This window comes from Podarcis pityusensis, assembly GCF_964106645.2.
Source record: "Podarcis pityusensis genome assembly, chromosome: 4".
Taxonomy (NCBI): Eukaryota; Metazoa; Chordata; class Lepidosauria; order Squamata; family Lacertidae; genus Podarcis; species Podarcis pityusensis.
The window spans coordinates 8,568,916-8,595,628 of record NC_138027.1 but is presented as its reverse complement, the minus strand read 5'-3'; the positions used below and the strand labels follow the sequence as shown (position 1 = coordinate 8,595,628).

Below are 26,713 nucleotides of genomic sequence, written 5' to 3'. Positions count from 1 at the left end.
GATACATTGGGCAAAAGATTTTGGATATAATATACAGCTTGAAGAATGGGAAAGGCTGTGGAAAGAAAGGATAAATTTTACAGCCTGTAATGCTTTGAAACAGAATATGATGAAAATGATGTATAGATGATATATTAAAGGTAATTACCTTTAATTATTATATATTTAATTAATATTATATATATATATTACACCAGTGAAATTAGCTAAAATGTAGAAGACAAATAATAAATGTTGGAAATGTAAAGAAAAAGAAGGAACATTTTATCATATGTGGTGGGAATGTAAAAAAGTAAAGAACTTCTGGGAAATGATATATAATGAGATGAAAAAGATGTTGAAATATACGTTCTTAAAAAAACCAGAAGCGTTTTTACTTGGTATTATAGGTCAGGACATTAATAGGCAAGATGTTAAATTGTTTTTATACGCGGCCCAGAATGGAAGCAAGAAGAAATTCCGACAAAAGAAGAATGGCAGACGAAATTAATGGACTATGCAGAATTGGACAAAATGACAGGAAGGATTTGAAACCTGCGGGACCAGAGATTTACAGAAGATTGGAAGAAGTATATGAATTATTTGAAGAGCAACTGTAATCAACAAATTACGCTAGCAGGACTACAAGAAGGTTTGTAAGGAGGAATATACTAAGTGTTACAAAGTAGAAAAAGAGAGAGAGATTGGTTATGAGTTTGAAATGTAAAAGGGAAGATAAACGCATACTGAGAGATTAGATGGGAAAATTTTCAGACAGGATTGATGGAAGTCAAAAATTTGAATAAGTATGTAAAAGTATAAATAAAAAAATTCCTTCCTGTAGCACCTTAAAGACCAACTAAGTTAGTTCTTGGTATAAGCTTTCGTGTGCATGCACACTTCTTCAGATACACTGAAACAGAAGTTACCAGATCCTTCTATATATTGAGAAGGTGGGGAGGGGTATTACTTAGAAGGGTGGTGGGAATCGGAGATTGGCAGATAGCTGAGATGAGCCTGTTGACGACTCTTAACGACTGTAATAGGTCTTACAGGAAAAGGCAAGGGGTGAGAAGGTGAGAAATGGCTTAGTCATGTATAATGAGATAAGAATCCGATGTCTCTGTTCAGACCAGGTTTCTCCATTGTTTTAAGTTTGGTAATGAGTTGTAATTCAGCAGCTTCTCTTTCCAGTCTATTTCTGAAATTCCTTTGTAGTAAAACAGCTACTTTGAGATCTTGTATAGAATGTCCTGGGAGATTGAAGTGTTCTCCTACTGGTTTCTCTGTTTTGTGATTCTTGATGTCAGATTTATGTCCGTTTATTCTTTGGCGTAAGGTTTGGCCTGTTTGTCCAATATAGAGAGCTGAAGGACACTGTTGGCATTTGATGGTGTCCTTCAACAGTGTCCTTCAGCTCTCTATATTGGACAAACAGGCCAAACCTTACGCCAAAGAATAAACGGACATAAATCTGACATCAAGAATCACAAAACAGAGAAACCAGTAGGAGAACACTTCAATCTCCCAGGACATTCTATACAAGATCTCAAAGTAGCTGTTTTACTACAAAGGAATTTCAGAAATAGACTGGAAAGAGAAGCTGCTGAATTACAACTCATTACCAAACTTAAAACAATGGAGAAACCTGGTCTGAACAGAGACATCGGATTCTTATCTCATTATACATGACTAAGCCATTTCTCACCTTCTCACCCCTTGCCTTTTCCTGTAAGACCTATTACAGTCGTTAAGAGTCGTCAACAGGCTCATCTCAGCTATCTGCCAATCTCCGATTCCCACCACCCTTCTAAGTAATACCCCTCCCCACCTTCTCAATATATAGAAGGATCTGGTAACTTCTGTTTCAGTGTATCTGAAGAAGTGTGCATGCACACGAAAGCTTATACCAAGAACTAACTTAGTTGGTCTTTAAGGTGCTACAGGAAGGAATTTTTTTATTTCGACTATGGCAGACCAACACGGCTACCCATCTGTAACTGGAACTATGTAAAAGTATGTTTAATTACTGTTGTAAATGATATGTTAAAAAAAAATCTAATAAAAATTTATATATATATGAATTTATATATATATGAAAGATTAAGGTCGTTCTCTGCTTACCCGTGGCGCAACGCCAGCTTCACAAAGCCCTTCCGGTGCCTCAGGGTCACTGAGTTTTTGCCGGGGGCGCAGTTCAGGGACTCGGCAGCGCCCCCCACCACAATCACAATGGCGTTGCCGCTCCCGTTCTTAGAAAGGATGTAGTCTATGGTGTCCCGGTTCACAGGGCAAATACCTGAACGTTCGGAGAGAGAAAGAACTTTCAGACTAAGGGAAGAATCATAATTGCAGAAGGGACCTTAAGCGTAATCTACTATCCCAACCCCTTGCAATGCAGGAATATGCAACATTCCCATACCTGGGAAACCAGGGCAGAATTTAGTTTTGATGAAGGCGATCAGAAGGTTGGCGGTTTGAATCCCCACGACGGGGTGAGCTCCCGTTGCTCGGTCCCGGCTCCTGCCAACCTAGCAGTTCGAAAGCATGTCAAAGTGCAAGTAGATAAATAGGGATCGCTCCGGCAGGAAGGTAAATGGCGTTTCCGTGCGCTGCTCTGGTTCGCCAGAAGCGGCTTAGTCATGCTGGCCACATGACCTGGAAGCTGTACGCTGGCTCCCTCGGCCAATAAAGCGAGATGAGCGCCGCAACCCCAGAGTCGACCGTGACAGGACCTAATGGTAGGGTTCCTTTTACCTTTGTAAGCTACTGAAGGTAATGGAGCCCTTTATATGTCCAGCTGTCCTTTGTCAACAACAAATGGTCGCTGTTTTTTGTGTTGGATATATGCTATATGGTCATTTATGGACCTAATAGGTATCTAAAGCCATTTGCACATGTTGTCATGCAACCATTCCATGCACAATGTAGGCACCCTGTATATAGAAAGAAGCAAACCAGTGATATTTGAGGGAGCAGGCTAGCAGGTGGGGCCCATGATTTACATTATAGGAGCCTACACAATACAAAACACTGTTGCTGCATGTAGGTTTGATTCTATTTGTTTTTTATCTTATATTTTGGAAATGTACATCCAGTTTTTTCCCCCTTTAATTTTTTGGGGGGCCCCACAGAGAGTGGGACCCTAAGCTATAGCTTGTTTAGCTTCTACGTAAATCCAGCACTGATCTGCACCACGCTTTAAACAACTGAGCTATCCAGATGTTGCAGGAAACAGCAACAAGATTGTTGGTCGTTGTCGCTATTTATCCACTGTCTTACACACACACACACACACACACACGTACGTTCAAAGGAGATACAGTGGTACCTCTGGTTACGTACTTAATTTGTTCCGGAGGTCCGTTCTTAACCTGAAACTGTTCTTAACCTGAAGCACCACTTTAGCTATTGGGGCCTTCTGCTGCCGCCGCGCAATTTCTGTTTTTATCCTGAAGCAAAGTTCTTAACCCGAGGTACTATTTCTGGGTTAGTGGAGTCTGTAACCTGAAGCGTATGTAACCCGAGGTACCACTGTATGCAACATGCAATAAAAACAGCTCAAAAACGCCATAGAAAACAACCAAAGAAAAGCAGCAGGTAAATTAAAAAACATTAAATAATGGTTTTCACCGAGCCAAGCCAGTTCATCTGTTTGGGGGAACAGAAAGCAGATTTTATGAGGGGATGGCTAATCTGGACAGCATATTGAGGCTGTTTCTGCTTTCAGAATCTTAAATGCAAAAGGTCCTGCAGGCTGCTATGCTTTCTAATGCTAACACCCCCCAAAAAATGTCAGTTTCCTTCCTGGCTAATACAAATAGCCAAGGGCAAACAGACTGGGCAATCCTCCAGATCTTTCCACACCACTGGCCTCCGCAGCGAAGGTGAGGGAGAGGTAGCAAGAATCATGCAATGGGGGGGGGCGGGCGAGAGGCTCCTTAATCCTGGCCAGGGGTCCTCCAAGGTCCCCATCTGGTGGCTTCCGAAGAGGCTGAGGGCCTAAGCAAGCGGCCAACAGCCCTGCTTAGAAGCTTCTCCGTCTGGTCAGCGAGAGAGAGGAGGATTGGTTTGAGAAGATATTGAATTATTTGAGTAGGTCTGAACCATTTGGGGCAATTAAAACGTTAAAAGTTAAATAAACCTTGTGGAAGGAGGAGTGTTAAGGTACAGTGGTACCTCGGGTTACAGACGCTTCAGGTTACAGACTCCGCTAACCCAGAAATAGTACCTCGGGTTAAGAACTTTGCGTCAGGATGAGAACAGAAATCGTGCTCCGGCGGTGCGGCGGCAGCAGGAGGCCCCATTAGCTAAAGTGGTGTTTCAGGTTAAGAGCAGTTTCAGATTAAGAACAGACCTCCGGAACGAATTAAGTACGTAACCAGAGGTACCACTGTATATAGAAGTGTAAGGTAAAGGTAAAGGACCACTGGACGGTTAAGTCCAGTCAAAGGTGACAATGGGGTTGAAGCGCTCATCTCGCTTTCAGGCCAAGGGAGCCGGCATTTGTCCGCAGACAGCTTTCCGGGTCATGTGACCAGCATGACTAAACCGCTTCTGGTGCAACGGGATGCAGTGACGGAAACCAGAGCGCACGGAAGCGCTGTTTGCCTTCTCGCCACAGTGGGACCTATTTATCTACTTGCCCTGGTGTGCTTTCGAACTGCTAGGTTGGCAAGAGCTGGGACAGAGCGACGAGAGCTCACCCCGTCACACAGATTTGAACCGCCGACCTTCCGATCAGCAAGCCCAAGAGGCTCAGTGGTTTAGACCACAGTGCCACCTGTGACTTACTGCGGTGTTGAGAAAGCACCGTGTCAGCAGGTTTTCGAATCCTTACCCCCAGACATCAAGTAGTCCCTCAAAATGGGCATCCTGAAATTCCCGGCTAACGTCGCGAGGTACGGCCGAATCCCAGGAAACTTCTGGCTCACGCCCGTGGCTTCTGTACTAAAGTTGCAAAAGGCGCCAAGCCCCATGATGCCGTGCGGATGGTAACCGAAGATGTAATTCCTGTGCGTCGCCAAGTTGTGGGTTTTTACGAGCTGAGGAGGGAGGTGGAGAGACAGAGAGATAAAATGAATGTAAGATACTTCACCGGAACAGAAGAAATGCAAGCTACTTCCGCTGAAATGGGGAGAAAAGTTGCCCCCTTGAGATGGAGGAGAGAGAGAAAGAGGTCTTAGCAGTTTGTCTAGCTCAGGAATGGCAACTTGATCTTGCCCACAGCAGCTCAGTTTATGTGCCCTAAGAATTCATAAGCCCCACGTTGCTGTTCCATCCCCAGAAAGCTAGGTGAGCCGTCAAGAACAAAAAGAGAAAAAAACCGTCTGGTTGAACAGCTTTCTCTCCTTTGCTGTTGCATAAGAAAAACACAATAAAGGTCTTCTCTCACATTACAGGCTCAGAGACACACTCAAGACTGTTTCTTAAAAGGTGTAGCAGTTTGAAACCAGGCACACTTGGGCAGAGTTAGGGTCAGCTGTAGTTCCCCGACAAGCGAAAACCCGGCAGCAGATTCATGTAATGTAAGATACGGAGAGCCGGCATTCAAAATTTGCCAGATGCCAGGCGCATTTTGCACCTGGCTATTGGCCACTTGCGACCAAGTGAAGATGCCCGGGCGCTAGGATGGTGCCTGATGTCTCTACCATCTGGAGGTACATGCCTGGGGATCCTTGGATCTGGACTGTTTTCGCACACGAGCAACACATCCTGCAGAATTCTGTTATATTTTATCTGTATAATCAGAATGAATTTCAGGGAGTGCGAGGGGTGCGGCCCACCCCGGGGGTCATCACTGGGGGTGTGTGTTTGTGACAAAAGGAGGTTTTTTAAAAAATAATAATAATGGGCTCACGAAACTTTTTAGGAGTGACGTGGTGGCTTAGGCACCTGCAGGTTCCACGCTGCCTGAAACGGCAGTATGGGACTTGCCTCTGCCCACCACCTTTCCCTCAGCCGCCCTACAGCTGGGAGGGGTGGCAGAGAGGCTCCAAGCATCGGAGAGGCTTGCCCGGCCCCATGAGCGGATCGCCATGCCCCCGCACCAGACACCCGAGCGGCTAGCTATGCAGCTGGCTAGAGGGCAAGAGCACTGCAAAACCAGGGTACCCCCCCCCCCAAAATAATTGTGGTCTCAAATGGTACAGGCTTACAGCAGGAATCTACAGGACACGCACCAATTGGAAGCAAAGCAATGTGCCTGCCCAGAAATCCGCAAGCATAAATAGTACTGAAAGCAGGATCCCCTACAGCCATCAAGAGCACAAATAATTGCAAATAATAGTAAATTTTATTTATACCCCGCCCTCCCCGGCCAGAGCTGGGCTCAGAGCGACTAACACCAGTAAAATTACAATAAAAACATAATTGGGGGGGGGGACCCAATTTAAAATACAGGTTAAAATGCAGCCTTGTTTTAAAAGTAGCCCATAGATCAAACCGTAAGGGGAGGAAAACATAAGGGTCAGACTGAGTCCAGACCAAAGGCCAGGCGGAACAGCTCTGTCTTGCAGGCCCTGCGAAAAGATGTCAAGTCCCGCAGGGCCCTGGTCTCTTGTGACAGAGCGTTCCACCAAGTCGGGGCCAGTGCTGAAAAGGCCCTGGCCCTAGTTGAGACCAATCTGAACACCTTGCGACTTGGGACCTCCAAAATGTTGTCATTTGTGGACCTTAAGGTCCTCCACGGGGCATACCAGGAGAGGCGGCCCCATAGGGACAAGGGTCCTAGGTCACAATAGGGCTTTAAAGCTCAAAACCAGCACCTTAAACCTGACCCTGTACTCCACCGGGAGCCAGTGCAGTTGGTAAAGCACTGGATGAATGTGATCCCGCGGCAAGGAAATGTTATCAGAGCCCCTTTTAGTGTGCATTTACAGGCAGACAATATGGGTCAGATGGTTTTACCGTGTCTGAAGAAAGCAAAAAAACCAGCCTGTCTTGTTCTGGGCCTTTTAACAGCCTTTTCTATCGAAATCGGCAAGTTAAGCGTAACACAACATAACTTGACGGATGCTCTGGTAACCTCGAGGTTAGATTATTGCAACACGTTAGGGCTGCCTCTAAAGGCTGTTTGGAAACTTCAGCTGGTGCAGAATTCTGAAGCCAAGCTGGGCAAGAAGGTTTGAGCATATTATAACCAATCCTGGCCCGATTGCACTGGCTGCCAATTAGTATCCGGGTCCAATTCCAAATCAAATTACAGGAATTTGTGGAGACGACTCAATTGACTAGCAAACTCAGAGGAAACTCAAAGCAAAAATTTGCAGGAAAAATGGGATAGTTATAGAAGATATGTTCAAAAATACAATCATAGTTTTGACTCTGTGCTAGCATTCTAGTGATAAAGGAATTAAAAGGAGGTGGACAACAATTAAGGATTTATTATGCTTTCAGAATGTATTGGAAAATATATATAGAAAGGTTTATTGTTTTGTGTACATTCGATTGTAAGATAAAATATACGCAAAGGGACTTGACAGGAAGTCAAAGCTGAAGAAAATATTTTGTAAGATAAAAGGGGAAAAATATTTACTTTCATTATTATCATTGTGTGTGTCTGTACATATGTGTGTTTTTGTATGGAATGTTTGGGAGGAAATAAGACAGTAAATAACAAATAACAAACTAAATATTGATATATGTAATTTTTATTTATCACTTATATTTAGTGGTAGTATGGTTGTAATGTTTTTTGTAACATAAAATCATTCAATAAAAATTATTTTTTTAAAAAAAAAGAAAGAAAAAGTTTCCGGGTCCAATTCAATGTGCTGGTTCTGACCTATAAAATGGCTCAGGACCGCAATACTTCAAGGATCACCTCTCTCTATATGAACCTACCCGGACCCTGAGATCGTCATCTAAGGCCCTTCTTGGTGCCTCCACCGCAAGAGGTCCGGAGGGTGGCAACACGAGAACAGGGCCTTCTCTGCAGTGGCTCCTCATTTTTTGAATGCTCTCTCCAGGCACCTTAGTTTCATATCTTCAGGCGCCAGACAAAAATTCTTCTCCTAGGCCTTTGACTAATTAAACCATCTATGGCCTTTTATTTTATTTTATTTTTTCGTGGTGAATCTTTATTGATTTAAAATATAGACGTAAATGATCATTTACAACGAAGGTAAGTATAGAAAAATTCAGTACAGAAGCAAAAACATCATGACATAAGAATAAGAAAAAAGTTTAAAAGACGGAAAAGAAAAGAAAGAAAAGAAAAAGGAAAAAGGAAAAAGAACCCCAAAATTTATACAAAATCATGTCCATCAATTAAAAATTTCTGCTTAAAACTTCCAGCAGTCCTTCTCATTATACTATTTCTATTATCATGGTTTTGTTGCACAGCTTTGCGTTATATCCTTTTTCATATATTCCACTAAGGTATTCCACAATCTATGGCATTTTAAACCAGGAGGGAATAATGTTTTCATTTGTTACTATGCTATGTGTTGGGTTGTTTTTTACACTGTAACCTGCCTTGTGATCCTCGGATGAAGGGTGCTATACAAATGTTGTTGTTGTTAATAAGATTTTTATTTCTTGCTTTCTTGCTTTTTGCAACATCAATGTTTAACTGGTTTTTAGTTGTCTTTATCGGAAGCTCTTTCGGATGCTTTGCACCGAAAATATTTTGAAATATATTACATCACCTGGTAGTTAGTTACTCATTTATAAGAGATCTCGCCCTGTCCTTCACCTAAGCTGCGAGGGAAGGTTACGGCAGTATATAATCACACAAGTAAAACAATTCCAAACAAGATATAAGGTGCTGACCCAAGTTTACGAGAATATGGGAAATGGACCCATTTTTCGGACACCAGAAACAGCCCAATTTCTAGGGTGAAGTTTCAGGTTAACATTTGCAGCTGTCTGTCTTCTCTGTTGTTCATTTCCACTCTCCAGAGTACCGTATTTTTCGCTCTATAGGACGCACTTTTCCCCCTCCAAAAATGAAGGGGAAATGTGTGTGCGTCCTATGGAGCGAATGCAGGCTTTTGCTGAAGCCTGGAGAGCAAGAGGGGTCGCCAGGCTTCAGGAAGCTATCCGCAATCCTTGGGAGCTCGGCAGGAGTTCCCACTGGGCTCCCAAGGCTTGCGGATAGCAGCCTCCATACCCGACCTGGTTTGGAGGCTGGCGGTGAGGAAAGCAGCGCTCCCCCCCCGCCAGCCCCAAAGAGCAGGTCGAAAGGAACCCAAAGCTTCCAGAGCCCAGCGGGAACTCCCGCTGGGCTCCGGAGGCTTTGGGTGAACGCACCTTGAACGCACAGAATGCACCTTGACTTAGAGGGGGAGAACAAGAAAAAAAAATTCCCCCCTGTTCTCCCCCTCCTATGGTCCAGTGCGAGAACACCACCATTGGCTATTCCTCAGTGGCCCTTGTCAAAGCTACAGAACTCAAACTATGAAAGGCTGGCAGCCAGGAGGAACCTAACTCGCTCATTGCCTCATCCTCTTTTGAGATATTTTATCTGCACAACTTTTCCCCTCATTGCGAGAAGCAAAGCTACAGGGAACCAGGCAGAGGGCCTTCTCGGTGGTGGCGCCCTCCCATCAGATGTCAAAGAGATAAACAACTACCTGACATTCAGAAGACATCTTAAGGCAGCCCTGTTCAGGGAAGTTTTTAATGTATGACATATTAGTGTATTTTTGGTCTTTGTGGAAGCCGCCCAGAGTGGGCGGGGTACAAATAATAAATTATTGTTGTTGTTGTTGTTGTTGTTGTTATTTTTTGGCTTTCCATCCAGCTCTTGCTGCAACTATGATACAAGGAGTTGCTGAACCCACACCTTGTACTTTCCTCAAAGTCACCCTGGGTGCATTTCACAAGATTATAACACCCTGCATTATTCAGCCCAGACCCTGAGGTCCAGCTCTGAGGGCCTTCTGGCAGTTCCCTCCCTGCGAGAAGTGAGGTTACAGGGAACCAGACAGGAGGGCCTTCTTGGTGGTGGCGCCCGCCCTGTGGAACGCCCTCCCAGCAGATGTCAAGGAAATAAACAACTATTCTACTTTTAAAAGACAACTGAAGGCGGCCCTGTTTAGGGAAGTTTTTAATGTCTGATTCTGTATTGTTTTTAATATTCAGTTGGAAACCGCCCAGAGTGGTTGGGGAAACCCAGCCAGATGGGCGGGGTATTAATAATAATAATAATAATAATAATAATAATAATAATTTATTATTCTTATTATTCTTATTCTCATTATATTTTATTTTATTTAAGTTATTTTTTTATTTTACTATTTTATTAAAGTTATTAAGTTATTATTATTATTTTATTTAAGAAGTGAGGGCAGAGGGCCTTCTTGGTGGTGGTGCCCGCCCTGTGGAACGCCCTCCCATCAGATGTCAAGGAAATAAACATCTATCTGACTTTTAGAAGACATCTGAAGGCAGCCCTGTTCAGGGAAGTTTTTAAAGGTTGATGTTTTTCTGTGGCTTTATATGTGCTATAAGTCTTCCAGAGTGGCTGAGGAAACCCAAGGTATAAACTATTATTATTATTATTAAGCACAGAGACGGGGGACCTCTGAGGCCTGAGATGTTGTGGAACGCCAGCCCCTATTAGCCCCAGGTGAGAGGGGTTGTAGACCTCCACAGCTAGAAGGCGCCAGTTCTCTATCCCGGCCTTAAGAGATGAAGGCCAACAATGGCAAAACCACCACCCATCCACTAACGAACCCATAAAACAGGCTTTTCTGCAAGCCCAGCATGGCCAGAACGATAAGACAGAAGCAACGCGGACTGGCCTTTTCAAGGAAGGCTTCTCCCAATTAATTTATTTTTTAAAAAAAGGAAGCCAGAGAAAAACAGGTCGCAGCAGTACTTACTCGGATGGGGAAGTAGTCCCGGAAATACCTCCAGACAGCCCAGTTTCTGACCCACTGCGATCTTCTACCACCTTTTGGGATTAAAAAATAATATTAATAATGGAGCAGCTGTCAGTGGTTGATCAGAAAGAACTGATGAAAGAGATCAGGCACGGCATGTGCAGTTGTCAAGGTCTGGCTGGATGAAAAGGAAGGGGAGGGGAAGCAACTGGGGCCGCCCCCCCCCCATGGGAAGAAGACGCAGAGCCTGGGAAATGGGTTCTTTTAAAAAGAAACAAAAACCCAAGGAAGGCCCTGGATCACCCCCAGGGGTGCCAACTTAAATAAAATACTGGAGGGCAGGTAACACCCACCCCACAAAATCAATCACAAGATGCGGCACACACAGACCATTGGAATGGCATCGCCCATCAACTCTGGGGGCACCCAGATCCCTGAGATATTTTATGGGATCTCAGAACCTAGGAGTTGGCTCCTAGAATCACCTCTGTTTAAAGCAGGCATAGGCAAACTCGGCCCTCCAGATGTTTTGGGACTACAATTCCCATCATCCCTGACCACTGGTCCCGTTAGCTAGGGATGATGGGAGTTGTAGTCCCAAAACATTTGGAGGGTCGAGTTTGCCTATGCCTGGTTTAAAGATTTGTTGTAACCCTCCCTCCTTTTAGAGAAGGGTGGGTGATAAACAGAATATGTAACTAACAATAATGATTCTTGCTGGTATCAACAGAGCATCAACACAGCAAAGGAATGGGTGAACTGGGGTTCAAATGGGTCCGTGCTCCTACTTGGAAAATGGGTGTGAATTCACCCACATGGGTTCAACTTTGTTTAGTCATTTAGTCGTGTCTGACTCTTTATGACCCCATGGACCAGAGCATGCCAGGCTCTCCTGTCTTCCACTGCCTCCCGCAGTTTGGTCAAACTCATGCTGGTAGCTTCGAGAACACTGTCCAGCCATCTCGTCCTCTGTCGTCCCCTTCTCCTTGTGCCCTCCATCTTTCCCAACATCAGGGTCTTTTCCAGGGAGTCTTCTCTTCTCATGAGGTGGCCAAAGGATTGGAGCCTCAGCTTCAGGATCTGTCCTTCCAATGAGCACTCAGGGCTGATTTCCTTCAGAATGGATCGGTTTGATCTTCTTGCAGTCCATGGGACTCTCAAGAGTCTCCTCCAGCACCATAATTCAAAAGCATCCATTCTTCGGCGATCAGCCTTCTTTATGGTCCAGCTCTCACTTCCATACATCACTACTGGGAAAACTATAGCTTTGACTATACGGACCTTTGTCGGCAAGGTGATGTCTCTGCTTTTTAAGATGCTGTCTAGGTTTGTCAGTGCTTTTCAGGCGTCTTAATTTCGTGACTGCTATCACCATCTGCAGTGATTATGGAGCCCAAGAAAGTAAAATCTCTCACTGCCTCCATTTCTTCCCCTTCTATTTGCCAGGAGGTGATGGGCCCAGTGGCCATGATCTTCGTTTTTTTGATGTTGAGCTTCAGACCATATTTTGTGCTCTCCTATTTCACCCTCATTAAAAGGTTCTTTAATTCCTCCTCACTTTCAGCCATCAAGGTTGTGTCATCTGCATATCTGAGGTTGTTGATATTTGGGCAGTAAAGAATGGCAATTTGATTTATGGAGTAGATGGGAAGTCGGGTTTATAAAGAAGAGACCATTACAGTTTATTGATTATGAAACTTAGGCGCAACTGACGGTACTTTCACTATGGTTCATTTTGTCCTTTTTTTGTTGTGTGTTGAGCAAATAAAAATAAAATAAAATAAAACTAAACAACTTTCCAGTTCTATATAACACATACATCACTACTGGGAAAACCATAGCTTTAACTAGACGGACCTTTGTTGGCAAGGTGCTGTTTCTGCTTTTTAAGATGCTTTAATGGCCCTCAAGCAGCTCATCACTGAACCCAGACCCTGGTCCATGCCCGATTCAGATGTTATGCAGAGCTAGAGCTGTGTGTCTTCAGCATACTGGAGACATTTTGCTCTGCATCCTCTAAATGCAGGCATGGCCAAACTTGGCCCTTCAGATGTTTTGGGACTACAACTCCCATCATCCCTGACCACTGGTTCTCTTAGCTAGGGATGATGGGAGTTGTAGTCCCAAAACATCTGGAGGACTGTGTTTGCCTATGCCTGGTTCAAAGGCTTGGAAAGCATGAAGATTTTCCCCTCTTAAAAAAATCTGCATGGATTTGGGATGAAGCAGACTTGGCGCCCAGCTTGTGTGCAAGGGATACGGACCACATCTGCCTCCACCTTGATGCATAAAATCATAGAATTGTACAGCGGTACCTCGGGTTAAGAACTTAATTCGTTCCGGAGGTCCATTCTTAACCTGAAACTGTTCTTAACCTGAAGCACCACTTTAGCTAATGGGGCCTCCCGCTGCCGCCGGAGCACGATTTCTGTTCTCATCCTGAAGCAAAGTTCTTAACCCGAGGTATTATTTCTGGGTTAGCAGAGTCTGTAACTTGGAAGTATCTGTAACCTGAACCGTATGTAACCCGAGGTACCACTGTATTGTTGGAAGGGACCCTGAGGGCATAGCTGTCAACTTTCCCCTTTTCTTGTGAGGAATCCTATTCGGAATTAGGGGATTTCCCTTAAAAAAGGGGAAACGTTGGCAGCTCTGCCTGAGGGTCATCTAATCCAACCCGCTGCAATGCAGGAATCTTTTTGCCCAATGTGGGGCTCGAACCCCCAGCCTTGAAACGTCGAGTCTCCCGCTCTGCCAACTGAAGAGATTCGCCTACCTTTCTTCGGAGTGTTCCAGTCAAACACGAGCCAGGCCAGGTACGCGGCTGCAATCAGCCAGCAGTCCGTACAGAGGATATACATGAGGATAACAGTGCAGGCCACACCTAGGGCAGAGATGAAGAACAAGGAGAATTAACTCATTTTGCTAAGAAGGGATTTGTCCTGGCATACAAACACACACCCTCGCCTCTTGAACCCTTCTGCCTCGCTCTTTGCCTGCCTCCCCTGCCCGGCCAAGCTAAATCGGATTGTGTTGTTTAAGGCTTAAGTGACATCACAGCCGACCGGCTAAGCCTCCTGCACAGATTCATCCAAAAAAAGCTTTCTCCAAAGCCACCTCAGGTTACTCCGAAGAGATATTACTGGCCGGCTTCAGAGTCTACCTGGGTCACACGCTCCCAGATGTTTTCAACTTTAGGATGTGCCACTATCAGATTCTCATTTTTCAAGGCTTACATTTGTGCCAAGAACGTGCCAATATCAGATTCTCATTTTTCAAAGCTTCAGTTTAATAATAATAATAATAATAATAATAATAATAATAATAATAATTTATTTATACCCCGCCCATCTGGCTGGGTTTCCCCAGCCACTGTGGGCAGCTTCCAACTGAATATTAAAAACAATACAGCATCAGACATTAAAAAATTCCCTAAACATGGAACAAAGCTTCCACAGCAGTTTGTTGGTGTTGGGAAATGAAGCCCTTGTTGAAAAATTAACCCATGCGATATACCGTATTTTTCACTCCATAAGGTGCACCGGACCATAAGGCGCACCTAGTTTTTAGAGGGGAAATCAAGAAAAAAAGCCTGTCCGCTTCTCCCAGAGCTTCTGGGGCTGCCGGGGGAAGCCCGGGTCCCCCCCCCCAGCCCCAAAGATCCATCCCGCTCACTGTCTTGGCTTCTGCCATAGCTGCGCGCAGCCTCTCCCGGCCGGAGGGGCTGCTAGTGGCTAAAGAAGCCAATACTTGGCTAAAGTCTAAAGAAGCGGCTAAAGAAGCCAAGACTTGGCTTCCTCTTTAGCCGCGCGCAACCTCTCCAGCCGGGAAAGGCTACGCGCGGCTGTGGCAATACCCCCACCTCCCGCAAAAGCGCACAGGAGCTGTGCACCCTTTATATATATATATATATATATATATATATATATATATATATATATAATATTTATTAAAATTTCAAAAGAAGAAAAATCACATTAATAAGAAAATTAACAATAAAAAGGAAAAATACAAAATACAAAAAAGAAAAAACAGTTAAAAACAATTCCATCTTTTCATCACTTCTTTTACATTTACTTGTTTCCCGGACCTCCTCATACCTCCCTCTTTTGTATTCCAATTCAATATGTTAATCCAGCAATTCCTTTCCCTCCTTTTTAATCCTAATCTTTAATCTTGATAAATTATAACATTAAATTTTTACATGTTAAAAACCAATTTTTCCATATTTTTTAAATACCATTACCGCTAGAAACCGCTTAACTTCAATCCGTCATCATTCTAACATTCATTAATTTTACAATATTTCTGTAAGTAGTCTTTAAATTTCTTCCAATCTTCTTCCACCGACTCTTCTCCCTGGTCTCAGATTCTGCCAGTCATTTCCGCCAATTCCATATAGTCCATCATTTTCATCTGCCATTCCTCCAGTGTGGGTAGGTCTTGTGTCTTCCAGTGCTTTGCAATAAGTATTCTTGCTGCTGTTGTAGCATACATAAAGAAAGTTCTGTCCTTCTTTAACACTGATTGGCCGACTATGCCCAGAAGAAAGGCCTCTGGTTTCTTCAAAAAGGTATATTTAACCCTTTAAGGAGCACGCAGCTCCTGTGGGCTTTTCTACGAGGAGGGAGAAGGGACTGACTGACCGCATCAGTCCCTTCTCCCTCCTGAGGAAAAGCCCGCAAGAACTGCGCCAAGCTTGTGTGCGGCTCTTGAGGGCTTTTCCTGCCTGCCTCCCCCCTGCATTCGCTCCATAAGACGCACACACATTTCCCCTTACGGTAATGCCTTTTAATATGTTATTTTCACCCACATGTGCATTTATGTACACACTTTGCCCACCCGGTACATGCAGTTTGCTATGCGTTACTTGGTGGGAGAACTGCCTGGCAAAATTCAGAGAAGTGCAAATTTCAAAAGGACAGGTGTGTTTTCGTTTGCTTCTTGTTTCGGAAAGTGGGACTTAGGTAGGCTTGCATTTGAATAAGAACCAATTCGAATTTCTCCATCATCCCAAACTACAACTCCCAATCAGCCGCAGCCAGTGCAGCTCAGGCTAACAGGCTGGTGTTATTAGTATGAGCTTTCGTGTGCATGCACACTTCTTCAGATAAGTGTGCATGCATATGAAAGCTCATACCAATAACAAACTTAGCGCTACTGGAAGGATATTTTTTATTTTGTTTCGACTATGGCAGACCAACACGGCTACCTACCCTAGCTCCAGTTCTACAAGAGGTATTATTATTATTATTATTATTATTATTATTATTATACCACCCTATACCCAAAGGTCTCAGGGCGGTTCACAGAAAAGATCACAATATATAAAATCAAAATAAAAACAATAACTCAATAACACTGCCCGCAAAAAAGGCACATTTTAAAAGGGTATAGGATGTCAGTTAGGTGAACCAAAGGCCTGGTTAAAAAGGAACATTTTGCCTGGCGCCTAAAGGTGTATAATGAAGGCGCCAGGCGAACTTCCCTGGGGAGAACATTCCATAGACAGGGAGCCACTGCATGTTCTCATGTTGCCACCCTCCGGACCTCTCAAGGAGGCGGCACATGAAGAACGGCCTCAGAAGATGATTTCAGGATTCGGGTAGGTTCATATGGAAAGAGACAGTCCTTGAGGTATTGTGGTCCTAAACTTTATAGGTCAAAACCAGCACTTTGAATTGGGCCCGGAAACCAATTGGTAGCCAGTGCAGTCGGACCAGTAAGACACTATTTCTCAATTGACTGGGGTTGGGGGAATCTAAGCATAAAACAAAATGTGCTTTGTAAAAACCCTGTAGAACACGAATGAGGAACTTCACACCACACCCAGGGGCCAAACATGGTCCTGCGGATTCCCTACCAGGACACACCTGTTGCCAGCCCTGCTTTCCTCTCCATTGGAGTGCTTCAGTAACAACAACAACAACTGGCTGGGCTTCCCCAGCCACTTCTATCTGGCTAGAATGTGTCCTTCAATTCTTCTTGGTTGCTTTTGAGTGTGTCTAGAAACTAGCCTTCTGTACACAGGTAGAATCATGGAATGGTAGAGTCAGAAGGAACCCCAAGGTTCATCTAGTCCAGCCCCCTCAGGGTCCCTTTCCAATTCTTCAGTCCTATGAGTCTACGATCCCCTTGGCTGGAGATGCACAGACTGTTAGCATTCCTGCTCTGTGATTGCAGTCATGGGATTGTTGTCTTACACATGACAGTATATGTTTTGACTCCATAGAGTGGGAAGTGACGGAAACAGGATGTTTGTGTTACTGTGTTCCGTGAAGTGGGAATTATTGTCCTTTTTTTTCTCTTTGCTGTCTAATGCTAGAGAGAGAGGGAGCCATGTTGCAGTTCCCCCTGTGTAAAGTTAAAGGTAAAGGGACCCCTGACCATTAGGTCCAGTCGTGGCCGACTCTGGGGTTGCGGCGCTCGTCTCGCTTTATTGGCCGAGGGAGCTGGCATACAGCTTCCGGGTCATGTGGTCAGCAGAGCAGCTCACGGAAACGCCGTTTACCTTCCCGCCGGAGCGGTCATTATTTATCTACTTGCACTTTAACGTGCTTTCGAACTGCTAGGTTGGCAGGAGCAGGGACCGAGCAATGGGGGCTCACCCCGTTGCGGGGATTTGAACCACCAACCTTCCGATCGGCAAATCCTAGGCTCTGTGATTTAACCCACAGTGCCACCCGCGTCCCGCTCCCTGTGTGTTTATATGTAAATAAAGCAGATTAGCCAAAATGCTGAGTTGCTGAGGTCTGTTACGCATGATGCACAAACTCTGCGGATCCCTCAGTGTGCCGGTGTCGGTTGGCATCGGTCACTGGGATGTTCGGGCAGAAGAAAGCTTTTGAAGCTCCTGAACGATCGACCCGGAGGGAGGGAACATGCCAGTCAAGCATGTGTCTCTGCCAGGGTCCGACTCGAGTGTAGGCTGAGCTCCTGACACAGACATGGTTTAAAAACAGACCTGCCAACCAACCGCAGACAGAAAACAGAAAGGCACTCGGCTTACCCATGATGAGGAAACTCAGCACCCATTGTAGTACTGAGATGATCTGCAGTTGCTTCTCTACTTTAGACTTAGACAGCCAGGACAGATCCTGAAACGCGGAGAGGATACCGGACCCCGTGCCTGGAGAGAGAAAGGGCGGGGGGGGAGAGAAAAGGAGAAAGGATTGGTCACCAGGTCCTTTGGCAGAAACGAAAAGCAGAAAAGTATGCACAGAGTCTCAAAATTGCAGTCGCTTTCTGATTGTAGGAATTAAGACATATAAACCATGGTCCTATTTACTTGTTGGTCCTCTGCGTGAAAGGGAAACTGGGCTACACATCCTGGCATTAATAATAATAATAATAATGGGACAGAGGAACTTACGGTCTTCAAATAAAAACATCCTGAAGGTCCCAGGCCACAGAGAGTTTAGGTTGGCCTCAACTAGAGCCAGGGCTGGGGAGGGCAGGATATAAATATAATTTATTATTATTATTATTATTATTATTATTATTATTATTATTATTATTTATTATTAATGTATTATTTATATCCCGCCCATCTGGCTGGGTTTCCCCAGCCACTCTGGGCAGCTTCCAACAGAATATTAAAATACAATAGTCTATTAAACATTAAAAGCTTCCCTAAACAGGGCTGCCTTCAGATGTCTTCTAAAACTCTGGCAGTTGTTGTTCTCTTTGACATCTGGTGGGAGGGCGTTCCACAGGGCGGGTGCCAGTACCGAGAAGGCCCTCTGCCTGGTTCCCTGTAACTTGGCTTCTTGCAGGGAGGGAACCGCCAGAAGACCCTTCGACCTGGAAAGACCCTCGGACCTGGACCTCAGTGTCCGGGCAGAACGATGGGGATCCAAATGGTCCACTTCTTCCAGGCGTGCCCATAAGCCCCACCCACCACGCCATGACCTCCCGAGAAGGACTCGGCCAGGGGTAGCCAATGAGGTGAACGGCAGAAGTCGTTGGACTACAACTTCCATCAGCCTTAGCCAGCATGGACATTGACCAGGAATGATAGGAATTGTAGTCCAACAACAACTGGAGGGTACCACTTTGACTACCTACCCCTAGTCAAAGGATTAGGTCTAGAGCAGGGTTTCCCAAACTTGGGTTTCCAGCTGGTTTTTGGACTACAACTCCCATCATCCCTAGCTAGCAGGACCAGTAGTCATGGATAATAATAATAATAAATCTGATTTATACCCTGCCTTCCCCAGCCAAGGCCGGGCTCAGGGTGGCTAACAAGCAATAATAAAAACAAGTTGATTGAAATACAACTTAAAAAACAATATTAAAATACAACTTAAAAAACAATATTAAAATACAACATTAAAACATTGAAATGCAGCCTCATCACAGGAGGAGAAAGGAAAAAAGAAAGAGGGAGAGGGAATCAAACTGACTCCAAGCCAAGGGCCAGGCAGAGCAACTCTGCCTTACAGGCCCTGCAGAAAGAAATCAGATCTTGCAAGGCCCTGGTCTCATGGGACAGAGCGTTCCACCAGGCCGGAGCCATCACTGAGAAGGCCCTGGCTCTGGTTGAGGCTAATCTGACTTCCTTAGGGCTCCCCGGGCTCTCTAGGGTCCTGGGCCCTTAAGGTCCTCCGTGGGGCATACCAGGAGAGGCGGTCCTGTAGGTACGAGGGCCCTAAGCCACAAAGGGCTTTTAAGATCAAAACCAGCACCTGAAATCTGACCCTGTACTCCACCGGGAGCCAGTGCAACTGGTAAAGCACTGGGTGAATATGCTCCCATGGCAGAGACCCCGTGAGGAGCCTCGCTGCAGCATTTTGCACCCGCTGGAGTTTCTGGGACAGCTTCAAGGGCAGCCCCACGTAGAGCCAGTTACAGTAGTCAAACCTGGAGGTGACCGTCGCATGGATCACTGTGGCCAGGTCGGGGCGGGAAAGGGAAGGGACCGACTGCTTGATGCGGCGAATGTGGAAAAATGTCGCCTTGGCTGTTGCTGTAACTTGCGCCTCCATGGAAAGGGAGGCGTCAGGGATTACACCTAAACTCTTAACAGAAGGCAATGACACTAATTGGGCCCCCGCAAGAGAAGGGAGTTGGTCCCTCATCCCCATGCCATCCCAACCCAGCCACAGGACCTCTGTCTTCGAAGGATTTAATTTCAATCGGCTCCCACGAAACCATCCAAAAACAGCTGGAGACCCAGGTTCTAGACCCTGCTCCCAGGCATTTAATGGTATGCAGTGAAACCCATAATCTGTTTTTTGTTAACAATTGGCAATTTCTTAATGGCGGCGATTTCGTTATTTTTATAAGGTGGTGTTGCTTTAATACTATGTAGGTAGCAGTTTGTGGCTGTTTTTAAAAAAACACTTTATGTATTTGTAGTCATGTTTATTCAGCGTCCTTTTTTTCTTTTCAAAAGGCATGCAAGAAATATTTGTTTTTTGTATGCTAGCTGCTCTTGGGAGCCATTGGCAGACGGACAGCATAAAAGCCACTTGAAAAATAAATATATGCAGAACTTGTGCCTAATTTTTGCAATAAAGCAGATCCAACAAGACATAACCACCCTGGCTGGATCATGCCAAGGATCCAGCATTCTGTCTCACAAAGGCAGATCAGATGCCTCTGAGATGATCACAAGGAGAACATTAATTCAAAGTCTTGGAACTGGTATTCAGCTGGTCTAGTCAGCGATAGACCACATTGTCCGTGATAATCTGCCCAGTCTCTTTATAAAGAAGCATAAACCAGTTCTGTTCACAGCTGAAATCTACTGACAACGCCTGTGAGCACGGTCTCAACACCCTCGTTTGCAGCATTCTCCTTAAAAAGGCTCACAGAAAACGTTACAAGCCCAATACAGTGGTACCTCGGTCTACGAACAGCCCTGCTAACGAACTATTCGGTATACGAACTCCGCAAAACCGGAAGAAGGTGTTCCGGAGTTAGCGAACTTTACCTCGGTCTACGAATGTAATCCAAACGGTGGAAGGGCACCGGCGGCAGGAGGCCTCATTAGGGAAAGCGCACCTTGGTTTAAGAACGGCTTTGGTTTAAGAACGGACTTCCAGAACGGATTAAGTTCGTAAACCAAGATACCACTGTACGCAGCCTTCCTTCAACCTCACCCCAAGTCCAAGCAGTGTTAGAAACTCAGGTGTATAAGCTAGGTGAACCAGGGTTAAAGGTAAAGGTAAAGGGACCCCTGACCATTAGGTCCAGTCATGACCGACTCTGGGGTTGCAGCGCTTATCTCGCTTTATTGGCCAAGGGAGCCGGCATACAGCATCCAGGTCATGTGGCCAGCATGACTAAGCCGCTTCTGGCAAAGCAGAGCAGCGCACGGAAACACCGTTTACCTTCCTGCCAGAGCGGTCCCTATTTATCTACTTGCACTTTGGCGTGCTTTCGAACTGCTAGGTTGGCAGGAGCAGGGACCGAGCAACGGGAGCTCACCCCGTTGGGGGGATTCGAACCGCCGACCTTCTGATCAGCAGGTCCTAGGCTCTGTGGTTTAACCCACAGCACCACCCATTTTACAGTTGCCTTAACGGAATGTCTTCTTGCAATTTTGGGAACAGACGGCTCAAAAGTCGTCTTTTTCAATACAACTTTGGGGTTCTTGAAATTCATTCCGATTGTGCAGATAAAAGATCACAGGTAGAATTCTACTGGATGCGTTTTTAGCGTGTGAAAACAGCCCCAATCCAAGGACCCCCAGGCATGCACCTCCAGATGGGGGAGACGTCAGGTGCCATCCTGCCGCCCAAGCATCTTCACTTGGTCAGAAGTTGCCGATAGCCAGGTGCAAAATGTGCCTGGCACTTGGCGGATTTCGAATGCTGGTTTCACGTTTCTTACATTACATGAGTTTGCGCTTGTCAGGGAACCGCAGCAGATCCTAACTCTGCCCAAGAGCGCATGTTTTCAAACAGCTGGATGCAACGCGCCTGGCAAGTTGGATGCCAGCTCATCACCCTTCACAGTGGAAGAGGGGTCAATCTTGGGCTTCCCATGGGGCACATCCAAACTCAAAATGTGTGGGATGTGATCCATAAGTAGCAGTCAATACAACATTCCTTGTTTTCCTAGAGTGGACATGCAAGGGGATGTTTGGTCCAGCCAGTCGGAACTTCCTGTTTCCTCCTGGGCTGGGACATACTTCCTTTTGCATGTGACTAGAGGTGGGCGTGGGACTCTTGGGCTTGCCGATCAGAAGGTCGGCGGTTCGAATCCCTGTGATGGGGTGAGCTCCTGTTGCTCGGTCCCAGCTCCTGCCAACCCAGCAGTTTGAAAGAACTCCAAAAAATGCAAGTAAAAAGGTATCGCTCCGGCGGGAAGGTAAACGGTGTTTCCATGCGCTGCTCTGGTTTTGCCAGAAGCGGCTTAGTCCTGCTGGCCACATGACAGCAGACAAACGCTGGCTCCCTCGGCCTGTAAAGCAAGATGAGCAACACAACCCCAGAGTCGTCCGCAACTGGACTTAACAATCAGGGGTCCCTTTACCTTTACTTTTTAGAGGTGGGCGTGACCTTACCTGTGCAGGTAACAAAAGCACAAGGCACGCAGCCCTCCTCCCTCTCTTTTCCATCTTCCTTTCGTCGTGTGAACTGCAATGACTGCCAGTCTGCAGTCACTGGGATCAAACCCCCCATATGGGGCAGATCCACATGTACATACAGTGGTACCTTGCAAGACGAATGTCTCTCAAGACGAAAAACTCGCAAGACGAAAGAGTTTTTCCTTTTTTGAGTTGCTTCGCGAGACAAATTTCCCTATGGGCTTGCTTCGCAAGACGGAAACGTCTTGCAAGTTTGTTTCCTTTTTCTTAAAACCGTTACAGTAATACAGGGTGCATTGCTTGAAGAGGTGCAGTTGCGACTTGACTTCGGGGAGCAACTCATAGCACGCGGTGTGGTAGCCTTTTTTTGAGGTTTTTGAAGATTTTTTTGAAAAAATTGAAACCGTGCTTCGCAAGACGAAAAAACTTGCAAGATGAAAAAACTTGTGGAACGAATTAATTTCATCTTGCGAGGCACCACTGTATTTGTAACTAAGTCTGCCTTCAGGGATCCAACTGTAAACTGATGATGTGAGCAAACTTCTTTTATATACATGTCAAAGTCTTGTTTAAAGAGGGATATAGGGGAACCTAAAAGGTAAAGGGACCCCTGACTGTTAGGTCCAAGCGCGGACGACTCTGGGGTTGCACGCTCATCTTGTTCTATAGACCGAGGGAGCCGGCGTTTGTCCGCAGACAGTTTTTCTGGGTCATGTGGCCAGCATGACAAAGCCACTTTTGGTGAACCAGAGTAGCGCACGGAAACACCGTTTAGCTTCCCGCCAGAGGGGTACCTATTGATCTATGTGCTTTCGAACTGCTAGGTTGGCAGGAGCAGGGACCGAGCAACGGGAGTTCACCCCATCGTGGGGATTCGAACCGCCGACCTTCTGATCGGCAAGCCCTAGGCTCTGTGGTTTAACCCACAGCGCCACCCGCGTCCCATAAGGGAACTTACCGGGAAACTAATAGTAAGAGGCTTAAACAAGCCTGCAACCCGCTATCTGCTGTGCATTTAAAAAGGGGAATGTAAAACTCTGCTAAGTTATAGAACTTGCAAGCGCAAGTTAGGAAAGATATTAATCAGCAATATATCCTCTCCTGCCTCCCTGAACATTCCCACAAAATGCAGCTTTACACAAGAACAAGCTGCCATGTCTAAGCTTGGTCCCATGTGAGAAAGTCATACATACGGCAGACCAAGAGGGTGGTGGTGCAGGAATCCCTGCAAGTAAGTAATCTGCAAAGGAGCCACATGGACGCAATTCCATCGCTGTGGCATTCCTTGCCCATGTGGACAGGGGACTTGCCAGTTATGGGGAGAAAACAGCAACGCCAAAAGTCAAGGGCCTTTCAAATAGCCTTGGTCCCAAAGATCAGCAAAACAGAAGGCCTGAGATTGAGCCACGAGATCCCTGCCAACTTTTTGTTTCCTTACGTTGCAAGATTCCACAGGCGCTTGAACTTTTCAGCAGATGGACTATGGAAAGGGGAGGATTCGGCTAACACCTCCCCCAAACCAAACCAATCCAATCCACGCTCCTTGTTTGCAAGCAGCTTTCGTCCATCCATAAATGGGCACAGAGGAAGTTACACACTGACGGATCCCCGAGAGACAGGAAATCCCAAGATGACTCTTGGAGACCAGAATTTGCTGTTCGGTTTAACTATTCGCAAAGCCAGGAACAAGGCAATTGTGACTGTTTTCATCACCAGCTTGGGGGGGGGGGGACTTGATTTACACAAATGTAACACAGACATGTAAATTTAAAAATGTGTTTCAATGTTTTATTTCACAATATGCATTTTTAAAAAACAAGTTAACCTCACATTTTTCAAAACGTAAAAAAAAGCAGGTTGTTTCTTTAATTGGAAATTTTATTTACAACATAAACACACCCACCCAATACAGTGGTACCTCGGGTTAAGTACTTAATTTGTTCTGGAGGTCCGTACTTAACCTGAAACTGTTCTTAACCTGAAGCACCACTTTAGTTAATGGGGCCTCCTGCTGCCACTGCCACCGTGCCGCCGGAGCACGATTTCTGTTCTCATCCTGAAGCAAAGTTCTTAACCTGAAGCACTATTTCTGGGTTAGCGGAGTCTGTAACCTGAAGCGTATGTAACCTGAAGCGTATGTAACCCGAGGTACCACTGTACAGAAATCCACCCTCATTAAACGTGAACGTAACATATAATAAGCATAACATACAACAATACAAACAACCGAATAAAATACTTCCTTTATCATGCATCTGGCCTCCTTATTTACTTCTTATAAGCCGTTTCCTTTATGAATAATTATTAAGGTTTTTCTAATTATAACTTAAATATCCACAAAGTCTCCTGCAGACATTAATTAAGTCCAGGTATGTATCTTAGGGCACTGTTTTGTGAAGTATTCTCTGCATTTCCCCCATGCAGTTTTTTTAAACATCTAAATTCATCAGTAATTTTAATGTGCATTTTACAGTGTTACTCAGAGGTTATAATTAAGTGGTATAAAAACCCTGTTAAATAAATAAATGCACCAGGTTTCAAATGACAGGAGGTTCCTCTCTCTTTTGGCTTGCACCTCGAGATTTATTTTGGGCAGAATTTTGAGTCGACAAGAACCCCTGGGCAAGAGAGATGATAATGTTCCACATCTCCCTCTTCCCTCAATAGCAGTAAATTCTCCAAAGGCTGCTTTTACTGGGTTTGTCTCCTTAACTCAGCGTAACTGGAAGCTTAAATGGCTTTTTCATTCATTTTTAATCGGTTTGTTTAGTGATATTGTAAGTCAAGCAGCAGGAGAGGGAACAAGGAAGCAGGCGCACAGACGGGCTTTTGATCTTCGGATGAAGGGTGGTATTATACAAAATTAATAATAATGTGCCACAAACATTATTATCCAAGAACATAATTGCCCCCCATCTGTGCACAAGACTTCAGCATCCTTCAATGGCTACATTCCAGAGCTGTGGTGTGTGTCTTGCTACTTAGATACCTTGATACCTAGAATAGGTATCTAGATATCAATGTCCTGTCCTGGTTAAAGTGTCAGAATAAGGGCAGGGAGACTCAGGTTCGTAACACACTCAGCCCTAAATCTTACTGGATTACCTTGAGTTAGTCACCATCTCTCAGCTTTACATGGGGATCACAGGAAAGCAGGGTGGATAAAAATCAATGGTTTAAAAAAAAACAAAAAAACAGGTTTTTTTATATTTAAATTGGATTTTTAAAATAAAATGCTTTTGGAGGAAAAAATCTTTCTAAAGATTTTCTCTTTAAGCTGAGGGATCCCACAGCTAATTCTCCCCTGGTCTCCTCACTGGCCCAAATAGGACTAATTTAGCCAGCTAGCCCTGGTGATCATCTAATGTCTATTGGATGGATTTCCCCCCTAAATTGATTTTTGAATTCTGAATTTATTGTTATCCACGTTTTATACTATATTTTATGCTGCTTTTTCTTGCATCAATTGTTTTAAATTTGTTGTTAGCTGCCCTGAGCCCGGTTTTCTGAACCGGGAAGGGCGGGGTATAAATAAAAATTTATTATTATTATCATCATCATCCTGTGGAAGAAACATTGGCAATACAGAGGTCAGGAGGTAGATCTTCCTCGAGTGCCATAAAAATAGCGTTGCGCTAGCTGCATTGCATTAGTGACAGCAGTCACGAAATTAAAAGACGCCTGCTTCTTGGGAGAAAAGCAATGACAAACCTAGACAGCATCTTAAAAAGCAGAGACATCACCTTGCTAACAAAGGTCCGTATAGTAAAAGCCATGGTTTTCCCAGTAGTAATGTATGGAAGTGAGAGCTGGACCATAAAAGGCTGATCGCCGAAGAATTGATGCTTTTGAATTATGGTGCTGGAGGAGACTCTTGAGAGTCCCATGGACTGCAAGAAGATCAAACCTATCCATTCTTAAGGAAATCAGCCCTGAGTACTCACTGGAAGGACAGATCCTGAAGCTGAGGCTCCAATACTTTGGCCACCTCAGGAGAAGAGAAGACTCCCTGGAAAAGACCCTGATGTTGGGAGAAGGGGATGACAGAGGACGAGATGGTTGGACAGTGTTCTCAAAGCTACCAGCATGAGTTTGACCAAACTGCGGGAGGCAGTGGAAGTGCCTGGCGTGCTCTGGTCCAGGGGGTCACGAAGAGTCGGACACGACTAAACGACAACAACAGCTGCATTGCATAAGCTCCTTTGAGCTTTTATATAAAAGGTGTAGGGTTCAGTTTTCAAAGGATTAAAATCCTTGGCACCTGATCACTGGTAGTCCAGCTTGGACCTGACCTGAGCTCCCATGGAGTCTGGGCTAGATGGGACCAAAGTAGGATGTCCTGGACTTAGAGGGTTTGGAGGTC

The 26,713-nt window shown here is 45.1% G+C and overlaps 1 protein-coding gene across 1 annotated transcript in view; it reads right to left on the bottom strand.

Annotated features, from left to right (window-relative positions):
- The window catches only part of DGAT2 (diacylglycerol O-acyltransferase 2), a 62,344-nt gene that overhangs the window by 6,684 nt on the left and 28,947 nt on the right, over positions 1 to 26,713 (bottom strand). The window contains exons 2-6 of the mRNA XM_081002313.1: positions 17,821 to 17,940; positions 13,588 to 13,695; positions 10,812 to 10,882; positions 4,820 to 5,024; positions 2,104 to 2,278 (exon numbers count right to left, since the gene is read on the bottom strand). Coding sequence (XP_080858439.1) covers positions 2,104 to 2,278; positions 4,820 to 5,024; positions 10,812 to 10,882; positions 13,588 to 13,695; positions 17,821 to 17,940 — 679 coding nt within the window. The remainder of the gene's footprint in view (positions 1 to 2,103; positions 2,279 to 4,819; positions 5,025 to 10,811; positions 10,883 to 13,587; positions 13,696 to 17,820; positions 17,941 to 26,713) is intronic.